Raw genomic sequence first — 11,903 nt, 5'->3', positions numbered from 1 at the left:
TCTAGTTTCTTAAGACAGAAGTTTAGGTTATTGATTTGATATCATTCTTTTTAAATGCAGGGACTTAAAGCTATAAAGTTCCCTCTGAGCACTGCTTTTGCTGAACACCGTAAGTTGTATACTGTGTTTTTTTCATTCTTCTCAAAATATTTTCTAATTTCCCTGTGATTTCATCTTTGACCCACTATTTAGGGGTATGTTGCTTCATTTATCTTCCCAATTTACTTCTAGTATTAATCTCTAACTTCATTCCATTGTGGTCAGAGAACATACTTTGTATAATTTCAATCTTTTTAATTGCATTGAGACTTGTTCTGTGGCCTGACATTTTGTGGATAATGTTCCACACACACTTGAGAAAAATATATCTTCTCTTGTTGGGATGAGTGTTCTATATACGGGTGTCAGGTCTAATTGGTTGACAGTGTTGCTCAAGTCCTCTATTTCCTTACTGATCTGTCTTGTTCTTCCATCCATTATAGGAAGTCGGGTATTAAATTATCCAACTATTACTACTGAATTGTCCATTTCTCCCTTCAGTTATCTCAGATCTTGCTTCATGTATTTTGGGGCTCCGCTGTTTTATATATCAATATACATATGTTTGTAATTGCTATGCATTCTCAATGGATTGAGCCTTTTACCGTTACATGTTGTTCTTTGTCTCTAGCCAAAAGAAAAAGAAGGTCTTGATGTCTATTTGTTTAGCTCTCTTGGTTACTGTTTGCATGGAATGCCTTTTCTCATTCTTTTAATCCATTTGTGTCTCTGAATCTAAAGTGAGTCTTTTGCAGACAGCAAAGAGTCTGTATTAAGTTTTTAAATCCATTCCACCAATCCCTCATTTAAATAACACCTTTCTTTGATCACCTTCAAAAAAAGCCCTAGGGCTCTGCAATGTGTATGGTGGAAAAAACACTGATTTCATAAATGCAGCAATTACTTATGAAGGAAATAACCCAATTTCATTTTAGAATTTCTCAGGAACTTACCATGTTACTTAGAACCAATTTCTTTTTATACTAAAGATGAAAAACATCACCACAGGTGATGATATGAGAGCAACCACTTTGAAACATTCAGGATACATTTAGAGACCCTCTACCATCCTGGTCTAACACGCACTGTATTAGTATAACATGCAATGTAGAAATGTTATCAGTAGGCCCGGCACCAATCCACCTGTAGCAGACACTGCTGACTGCGGACCTAAAGGCCATTTCCCCTTCCCCTAAGACGGCAACACCTTAACTCGGTTTCTTGTGTTTGCTCTTCTCTCAGATAAAGGGCACCTTGATCTATCAAGGTGATCTCATCCTCCTTTCCACTAGCTGGTTTTGAGGGACTGGGAAGTTACCCAGTCTAGGTCAATGAGATGTGAAAAGATGTCTTTTCTGAACTCTCCCTACTTCTGGACCCATTTTAAGAAATCATAAATCTCCACATTAAGCGAGTCTATATCAAGTTTCCTGTTTAGGCTAAAAAGTCTATAACAGTTTGATTAAGTATTTCTCAACTGACCAAAAAATAAGCTTAACTTTTTGTATTTTAATATTTTATTCAAAGAGTTCAGTTTTAAACATCTGTAAGACATTCATCAATCCATTATTACTTTACTTTTAACATTATAAATTTAACTTCAAGTGGCAGAGGAAAGAAAAATATGTAATAAAACTATATTTCAGCTGTATATCTTCGAGTAGGGAAACGGAAAAAACTTACTACCACCAAAACAAACAAACAAACAAACAAACCTAATCTATTAGGCATGTATATATTTTATTTTCCTTTAGGTGATCATTTGTGGAAAATTACCCTTTCCAAGAATAAGCCCTTGCAAACAGAGCTGCTAATCTTTCCAAAAATAAAATCCAGTATCCAGATTCTCAAAACTCACAAAACCAAATGGAAGTGTCTAGTTGTCAGCCAACAGTGCCACGCTCAAGTCAGTTTCACACCACAGTGAATGGTATAACTATTTTCAGTAGGCAAATTCCTCATATAACTAATTCCTAATATTCCTAAAATAACTAATTTCAGTAGGCAAATTCCAATTCTAAATATTAATAGTGAGACTACTTCTACTACTAGTGATACTACTTGCTATTCCCAACTGTGTTGACAACTGTCTTATTGCTGAATTGTACGTGATAAATCTTCTTTGGCAACTTTTCATACTATGCATTAACACAACTGGACAACTATAAAGATTTGGATTAACTTAGTATTTCAGAATTTTCAAAACTTCATTATAATTATTTAGATGTAATTTCTGATAGATGTTAGAATAGGAAAGCCTCCAAACATGCCTAATTAAATATAATAACAACAACAAAAACTGGTAAATAATCACTACCTTTTCAGTTGTATGTGCAAGTATATAATTCAACTCAAACATCAGTGAAAATATTACAATGTTAGTGCCAATTCTCTATCAGACTTTCTGTGATAAAGGACAAAAATTAAATGTAGAAACTAACATCTGGGTACCTGTCAATTTTTCTGGAAGGCTGTTTCATATGGATTCAAAATGACCTAAAATTAGCCAGAATATAACATGAATTCTCACCACAATACCTCATGAAGTATACTGGTAATGTGATTTTAAACTCTTGGTCTATGAATTAATAAGCCTATTTTGGAGGCTTGGCACAATATTATCAAGAAATTTAAACAGGAAGCTCAAGTCCAGATGTATAACTAAATATATATTTTTTAAAAATCATCAACTTAAACTATAACTGTCTTCCACTAAATATTACCGCTCCAAAATTCACACACGCTAAATTAAAACAGGTACGGCAGAAAGTGCACTCTGAAGCATGTTCACATTTACAAAGATAAATGATGAGGTTTAGCCAGCAAAAAGTCAAACAGGCATGTAAGCAAACATCTGTATGCAAATTTTCACGAGTAAGATATAAGAAATGATTTGTTTCGGTAATTTTATGTACAGCCTGTATACAATTTAAAACAAGTACAACTGAAAACATTTCTAAAGCCACAATAAAGTCAAAATGATATACTAAATAACAGTCTTACAAATTGGTCTCTCTCAGGAGTTCTTAAGAGAAAGAAAACTGAGTAATGTTACTCTAAGAAATGCCCTCTTCTTGATCAATCATTTCTGTTTTAACTGAAAAGACATCTGCCAGCATGTGTTTTGGAATTTCTGAACCTCTGACTTTCAAGGCGTAACAAGCATTCTCCACTTTGGCCAGACTTTGTTTCAAGGTATACAGCTTCTTAGAAACCTCATAAGGTCCAGTATTGCCAATGAATGAAAACCCATCATAAACCTGACGTAAAAACTGGCTCACTTCAAAGGGGGTGTCAATGTCCCCATTCCCGACACTGTTAATACACATTCGCATCAACTCTCCAGTTAAATCAGCCACTCCCAGAAGGTAATCAACAGGCGTGATTTTCAGTCTCCAGGTACCGCACTGCTTATCCTGTGCATCAGAAGAGGGCTGGTAAAAAAACAAAAACAAAAAACAAAAACACAAAAAAAAAAGAACACACACACACAAAGAAAATACACTGTGTAAAAGAGTGACTATGCATGTATCTCATATAAGGAACAAAATCAACAGCAGGTCAATCATACTAATCTTCTCTAAATAAAACGATCCGTTTTGTTAAATGACCATTCGAGACGTTACAAGACAAATTCATGCCCTCAGTAGGGAGTTGAACTTATGACTTCAAGATAATTTTGACATCTAATATTGTATCATTATAAATCAACCATTTCCAATTTCACTTGACATACAAGATAAAATCAAAACATTCTTAAACAAGGCCTACTGACTTTACTGCAACACAATGACTGACTTACTTAAACGACAAATCATAAAGCCCTCCAGGTTCAGGATCCGGTCATGTTTTCCTCAATCACTTAGTCCCTTTCTGGCCTCTCTCCTGTCCCCCTCGGCACTAGCCATCAGGATTTATTACTCTCTCGCTACACCCGCCTCAGTTCCTTTAGGCTCCTATTTTTCTACTGCACCTGCCCAGCAAAAACACAACCCTAAATCAGTAATAAAAATCTACTCTTGATAGTGCTTTATTCAAGTGGCTGAGTACCGCTGGGCTAAAAAATGATAACACTCACAACTGTATAGCGTTTGTACCACTACAAATTACTCACCAGTCCTTTTGCTTATTTCTTAGATGGTTGTCTCCAGTCCCTTCAAACACTACTCCAAACCTTCACCTCTCTCCTCCTCAGCCCTTACTCAATCCCAAAGCTCTTCACTCTCAGTAAACAATCTTGCCTACTTTCACTGGCCTGGTTATCTGCCAGACCGCCTGGCACAAGCTCTCTCAATTACCTTATCCCTAAAAAAAAACAAGAAAACTTATTTATGTCCACATCCATCTTTACCTTCTATCCTCCAGTCTCAGATGATGAGTTGTCCCTCCTCTTGTTTGAGGTTAACTCTTCCAAATGACCTTGACCCATCTCCTCCCACCTCTTCCAGGACCTTGCTTCATAAGGTGTATGCCCTTGGGCAAGTTATTTCATCTCTCTAAACCTCAGTTTCCTCATCTGTAAAATGGGATAACAGTACCTACCTCAGAGGTTTATTTTAAGGATGAGATAACATTTACCAAGTTCTTGGCATAATGCCCAACACAAAGTATATACTCAATAAATGTTAGCTGGTATCACCATTACCATCACTATGTCAGTCTCCTCTCTCCACATCAATTTCTCTATTGGAGTCTGTCTAAAAGAGGCAATGTCTAAATTGTTATTAAAAGTCTGTATGAGACTTAGCTAGGTGGGGTGCAATTGTATTGGAGGACATTTTAGGCAGAGGGAACACGCAAAGGCGTGCAGGTGAGAATCGAGCTGTGTATTTGAGGAACTAGTGAGGTATTTCTTTGGAGTAAAATTTAAAGTAAGAAGTGGTACAGGATGAGTCTAGAAAGATAGAGCGAGGGGACAAAGTCACATTAAGTCGTTGAGAATTAAGCAAGGAAATGACAGAGTCAAATTTAGGTTTTATTAAGATGACTCTGGTTGCTCTGTATCCAATACATAAATCCTAGCACTGCTGGACTCTTCAGAGACCATCTGTTCCAACCTTCTCAATGTAGAGTATAAGAATGAGGTCCAAGAAACACTGTAGGTAATATAACTAGTTAATGGTAGAACTGGGTAAGCATACAAAGTCAGCTTCCCAATTATCCTGACATAATTCCCAATTATCCTGACCTGCTATGTGTTGTTTCTATTTACTGTTAAGAGAACTGGCATCTTTTTGGAAAGGACAGACTGTGGGTGGTGAGGGTAGAGGAGGTGGGGAGGTGGCGGGCATTTTCATAAAGTCATTTATAAAAGTAACTTTTGCTTAAGAAAACATTAATGTTCTTTGTTTCTCTCATTGGACAGAAGGAGTTCCCTGATTATAAACTAAGAAGTGGATTTTGAAGAAAGAAGTGTGTTAAAAAACGAACAAATTTCAAATAATTGTCAGGGAAATAAATTCTGCTTTACCGATAATACATATTAGAAACTAGGGAAAAGAAAATTACTTAAAAAGCAGTTTTTCAAGATGGACCTGAAGTATTTAGGGGTAAAACATCGTGACATCCATAACTTACAGTAGTTTAGCAAAAAACATTTAGATGAAGCAAATATGGCAAAATGTTCATTACTGAATCCAGGTAGTGGGTATATGGATGTTCATGTACTACTATTCTCTCCACTTTTTTGTGTATTTGAAATTTTTCGTAATAAAAAATTTAAAAAAATTAAATGGTTTCGACACTACTCTCAATAGGCATGTCAGAGCAAAATACCTTCCGCTACTGAATTCCCAGAATTTTCAGCACCAAGAACCATCTTTAGCACTAAAGGGAAAAATTATTTATGAATGTGGTCTTCACATTTTGAGAACTATATGTATATGAATATTATGACACCTTAATCTTACAATAATTTACTACCTAAATCCTCAGAGCAGTGTTTTAACCCTCAGCTTCTCTTTACCTTTTGCCTTTATATTTCCATTCTGAACTAGAGAGGACTCTGAAAGGGAGGCATGGTAATTATATTTAAGAAGCAGGGTCGAGATTCCCTGGTGGAGCAGAGGTTGAGGGTCCGCCTGCCGATGCAGGGGACACGGGTTCGTGCCCCGGTCCGGGAAGATCCCACATGCCGTGGAGCGGCTGGGCCCGTGAGCCATGGCCGCTGGGCCTGCGCATCCGGAGCCTGTGCTCCGCAACGGGAGAGGCCACGACAGTGAGAGGCCCGCGTACCGCAGAAAAAAAAGAAGCAGGGTCAAACAGGCTTACCTTACTTCTTTCCGTAATTCAATCTTTACTAAATAAATAAAAGGTATGAAGGAATTTTACTTCTCAAGATGAATTTCCTCCTTAATAAACTTCACATGATTTTTAAAATTGAGACAATACATGGTTTCCTTGAAGTAAGTTATATCTGTCATGCCAAATTAAATCTCACTTTTCAAAATTAACATTTTATTAACATTCAAGAAAAGATGATTTCCATAGCTTCTTCCACTTTCTGCCTGCCTATCCTAACTCTTTGAGTGATTTTTTAAAAAATAATAATGAAAGAAAAACTGATGAAAAATAAAGGAAGGAAAAAAACTGTTTAATTGTATCTTTATGTTTACTGGTATCCCAGGAGGTTAACAAATATTCAAAATTTTACCTCATGGCCTGAATACTGTATCTTGAAACCCAGGGGAAAAAAACAGTATTTATTTAAAAGCTGAACTGCCAAAGTTTCTCTTTTCTTAATTTAGAGACGCTATGTAATATTTCAGATAAAAGCATTATGAACTCAGTAATTAACATCTCTCACTATGTAATAACAACTTGATATTGACACTGATAATGACAACTAACTACTGAGCACTCATGTGGCATGTGCTGTATGCTACCTAATTTAAAACCTTTAAATCAAATCCTTTAAAACACTCCTTTGAGGTAGACACCTGGCACAGGGGTCCCTGGGGCACATGGTGAGAAACACCGGCAGCGTGGACAAGGACACTCATGACTCTGGATGCGAGACACCTGGTTTCAAAGTTACCTGTCATGCTTACTAGCTAACTAGGCTTGGTAAGTTACTTAAACTCCCTAAAGGCCTTTTTTGAAAAATGAGGGTAATAATTCTTACCGCATAAGGTTAAAAAAAGGATTAAATGAGACAGTGCTTATAAAGGGCACATAGTAAAATACACAGTAAAACCAAAAGTGGACTTATGTAATTACTCAATAATGCTTTATGTAAAGAGTAATGTTTTCCCCCAACATACCCACGGTTGTTTGAGCCACTAACTAAAATATTTAAAAAGACCATTTCCCTAGTTGGGAATCTATGAAATCGCACTGTAGAAAGAACCTTCCCATCTCAGTATTCTTAGCATCATAAGCCAATAAACCACCTACAATCATTATACTGTTACATAAATTATGTAACAAATGTGAAATATGATTTTAAATTCTTACAGTCTTATTTTCTTTCCCATTGTCTTCTGTTGAAAAAATCAATTGTTTATTAATTTCATCCATACTGATAAGTGATCGTGTTTTGATGAAGTGTTGAAAAGAGACAGCCTCCACATATTCCTGCAGTCCTGAAAAACCAACCAAAAAATTACTAAGGAACAACCACTGAATTAATAATAAGAAAGTCATAATAAAGAACTTCAAACTAATCATCACCTAGCTCAACAAAAGCTTAATGGGTGCCTCCTATGAATATGAGCCCTAGATTCAGGTCTTAGAAAGAACACAAGGGACCACCTGGGAATAAATGGTGGGGACTACACTGAACACACAAACATTTCTGTGGCTGAACTTTAGACAGCTCAAGTACAAAGGTGTTCAATTTCTTCTTCCTGCTTCATGAGCCCATTTGTCTTAAAAATCTACTCTTTCCGACAGAGAAATGGCAAAGATTTTCAGAGAAATATTTTTTGAAGAATTTAAGAAAGGGCTATTAAAAAATTCTGAAAGGCTTTAACAGAAGCTATACAGATTATTTTTTGCTCCCTTCAGCAGCAAAATAGACAATGATTCAATCAAATGAGACATAAAATTAAAGATCATTTGGCTCTTTCCTAAAATTTTAATAGGTAAAAAAACACAGTAAATAATGCAGACTAAAGTGTCAAAATTCAGAATACTGTTTTCCTCATACTTCAAAATCAATCCTTTCTGCTTCAGCAGTTTATGTTTAAAAAAAAAAAAAAAAAAGCTAATGAGTAATACCAGATGTACCAGATGTAAATTCTACAGAGTCCTCACTGAATTAAAAATACATCTCGGTGGGCTTCCCTGGTGGCGCAGTGGTTGAGAGTCCGCCTGCTGATGCAGGGGACACGGGTTCGTGCCCCGGTCCAGGAGGATCCCGCATACCGCGGAGCGGCTGGGCCCATGAGCCACGGCCGCTGAGCCCGCGCATCTGGAGCCTGTGCCCCGCAACGGGAGAGGCCACAACAGTGAGAGGCCCGCATACGGGGGAAAAAAAAAAAAAAAAGCTCGGTAAAGGTTGAAAATAGTACTATAAATACTTTCTCAAGTGTTCTAAAACAACCAAATTTTATCGTCACAATTTTCAGCATTACTTTATTATGTCTTAATCTATAAGGTAATACTTAAAGGGGAAAAGTATTTCTTAAAATGATTATCATTACTGTCAGGTTAAGAAACTCAGTCTTCTTTTTAAAGGCGTTATTGTAAAAACAGGAAGAGGGGAACAAATTCAGAAAGAAAACTCAGAACTCGGTAGGGTCATCGGTATTCAAGTTCTCTCTCTAACACTTCTCCTGACAGAGTCCTGCACTCACAGAGCCTCCCAAAACCTGACACTAAAAGTCAGGCCTGGCAGCAACAGTGTTGAGAAGGCTGGCCACTGTGGTATTGTCACAAATGCCACACTAGGGTCAAAGACACAAAAGGAAATGCATGACCTGGTTTTTATAGCAATAAGAGGAAACAACTAAATGAAAATACCCTGACTCATTCTGAGCAGCAAATGATGCTAAAGTAAGGTTAGAAAATAAGTGTCTCCTGCTGACAGAGTAAGACATGATAGGACACTTTGCTTAATAAACCTAACATGCTGAGAAATGAAACAATAAAGTTGAGTTTAACAAAACAGATAGCATCCCTTAACATTTACAATGAAATTTCTGTAACATTTTAGTTTTATGAATAGGTTCATAAAACCCAGTTCCCTTCCCTAACGACAATCTGTATTTCTCATTTCCTTCCAGAAATACTTCAGGCATACAAAAGCAAAGAGCAACACTTAAGAACCACTCATCACATCTCTAAATATGCTCTAACGTGACTGGCTCTTTCGAATGAGAGCTAAAGACGAAGATATGCAGAAAGATTTATGGACAAGGATATTCATCATCACAATCACTACAACAACAAAAACTGAAAAAACTTGAAAGGTCAATAACAGAAGTGCCACTCGTCAACTTACTGTCCCTCAGCTCCATCAGTGCAGATAATGGAGGTGGACCCTAACACGCTTCTCTTTTGCCAGCTGGCACATTAGTGAGCTTTGCTGGTAGAGGGCCCTGGAAGGACAGCAAAGGAGGGAAAGCTCTCTTCCGGGTTCTGGTGTGCCCGTCTTCGGCAGCCTTCTAAGCGTGGGGAACCTACAGCTCCAGGTGGGCAGCAGCCCGAGGCCCCTCTTTGGGGGCAGATTCCCTTTGTGACCCAGAGAGCATCTCCCAGGGAGCCACCTCCCTGGGCAAGGAGTCTCCCGGCCCAGCACCTCCCCACGGACAGCTTCCCAGTGATGTCATCAGCGCGACATCTCAGCCATCCAATGGCCCACGACTTCAGGGGGGGAGGGAGGGGGAACTCCTCGAGATGTGTTTCTGCCTCTGCCCTGGGGTAGTGGATGCCTCCTGTCTGATACTCCTGTACTCTTCAGAGTTCATGTTTCCTCTTATAAGGCAGTCCCCTACACAGTTAATCCGTTATATTAAACTTTCCCTGTTCAAATTACTATGCAGGACACTGATGAATACAACAGGGACTTAGGAAGATACATAATGATACCGTATCCCCTTCACCCCTATTACCATGGACGAGGTGTTCCATCCTTTGAGGCCAGCCCGCAAGCCTAGCCTCAGAATCAAGATACAATCCCAGCAGGAACCTTAACGTGGATTCTCCCTTCCACATACGAGGTTTTCCACCTGATGTCCCCTACTGGACGCTATCAGCATCGACACTCTCAGATCTCTTCCATCCACTGGCCCCTACCTTCCTCACAACTACTGCCCCAACTCTCTCCTCGCCTTCAGTTAAATTTCAGTAAGCTCACCTCACACTTCTCAGCCTACTTCCTTCTAGCTTGAGTGCATCTCTACACCAAAACAGCTTTCACTTCAAGTTATCATAGTTGATGAGTCTAATGGACATTTTTTCAGTCTTAACTGTAGCAGCGTTCAGCATTTTGACCCCTTTTTCCCTTCTTTAAACAAGCTCCCCTTTGGTTCCTTTGAATGGCATCATCTCCTAGTTCCCTTTTTTCTAACTCTCTGGCCATGTCTTCTTAGTCTCTGCCTCAATTAATCCCAGGCTCTCAAATTTACCTATACTTGGCTTCAATCCCTCAACTTTACATCTCTGGCTTCGAGTCACACGTATCCAAATGCGTATTTGACAATCCCATCAGAGGGACCTCAAGACCAACATGTCCCACAAGGCGTTCACAATCTTCCTTCCCAGCCTAGCCCTCTTCGTTTTGCCAGTTCTAAGAGCCTCCTGCCCGCCCTTCCTTCCACCCATTTTTTTCCCTCTTCTTATCCACTCTCACACCACAGACTGTTTGCCTTTTTAGTAACTATGACCACGTCACTCCCCCACTTAAAGCCTCAATAGCTTTCCATGGCTCTCCGAATACGGCGCAAAATCATTAACGTGGTTTATGAACACCTGCTTAATTTCACCCTCCACCAACCATCATCAGCCTCAACTCACGCTATGGTCAAGTTATAACTCATGTAGTTACACATTTCAAAGGTGGGTATGTAAACCCATACAAATACCCTTTAAATTAACAACAGTACAAGGCTTGTATGTACTCTATAATATGAATTTTCCTACAGTTAATATAAAACACTACTTCTTCAATATTTCTAGCCATAATCCTGCCCCCAAGTTCCTACAGTTGGCTTACACTTCATAGCGACGTCGAGCAAAAATAGTAGTGTTTTAAATGCTGGAATCAAATACAAGTATCAAGGTTCTTGTCATACACGTGGTAATTGATGGGGGAGAGAGCATAAAAACTAAGGTTCTATCAGTTGAAGGTGGTGCACACAAGCTTTCCCAAGGGCTTCATGGTGAGGCTCGATGATTTCATCATGTGAACATTAATTATCAAGATTAATGGGTATAAGGCAGTGTGCCCACAGATGGAGGATGGCCGTATCTATATACCTATAATCTCAAGCTGATTTGACAAAGTGCAAATTCCAGTGTGTAGTTCAAGGCAGAAGGAATCAGTCAGAAGTGAGGGTATCACTTAAACTGAACCCGTCTCTCATCTATTCTCTCATGGTAACACTATGTGTGACGGTCCATTTGGCTAGCTATGGTGCCCAGCTGTTCTGTCAAACGCCTGTCTAAATGTGGCTGTGAAAGTATTTTCTAGATGTGATTAACACTTAAATCAACAGACTCAGAGTAAAGCAGATGACCCTCCATAATGGGGTGGGGCAGGCAGAGACACTCATCCCATCAACTGAAGGCCTTAAGAACAAAGAATGAGGCTTCCCAACCAAGCAACCGGTTGGGAAAACTGCCACAAAGACACCCTGCCTGAGCCTCCAGCCTGCAGACTTCAGACTCAAGACTGCAACATCAACTCTTCCATGAAATTC

At 38.8% G+C, this 11,903-nt stretch overlaps 1 protein-coding gene across 2 annotated transcripts in view; it reads right to left on the bottom strand.

Annotated features, from left to right (window-relative positions):
- Nucleotides 1–1,538: 1,538 nt before the first annotated feature.
- Nucleotides 1,539–11,903, bottom strand: part of TSNAX (translin associated factor X) — a 32,827-nt gene continuing 22,462 nt past the window's right edge. For both annotated transcript variants that reach the window (XM_022553099.3, XM_022553100.3), the window contains exons 5-6: nt 7,495–7,622; nt 1,539–3,473 (exon numbers count right to left, since the gene is read on the bottom strand). In XM_022553099.3, the coding sequence (XP_022408807.1) occupies nt 3,096–3,473; nt 7,495–7,622 (506 nt within the window). In that variant the 3' untranslated portion in view covers nt 1,539–3,095. The remainder of the gene's footprint in view (nt 3,474–7,494; nt 7,623–11,903) is intronic.

Source organism: Delphinapterus leucas, chromosome 16 (genome assembly GCF_059928025.1).
Source record: "Delphinapterus leucas isolate spDelLeu-1000000601 "Yukka" chromosome 16, BTC_Dleu_Yukka2, whole genome shotgun sequence".
Lineage (NCBI taxonomy): Eukaryota > Metazoa > Chordata > Mammalia > Artiodactyla > Monodontidae > Delphinapterus > Delphinapterus leucas.
The sequence above is the reverse complement of the archived record's forward strand: the minus strand, read 5'-3'. Positions and strand labels throughout refer to the sequence as shown.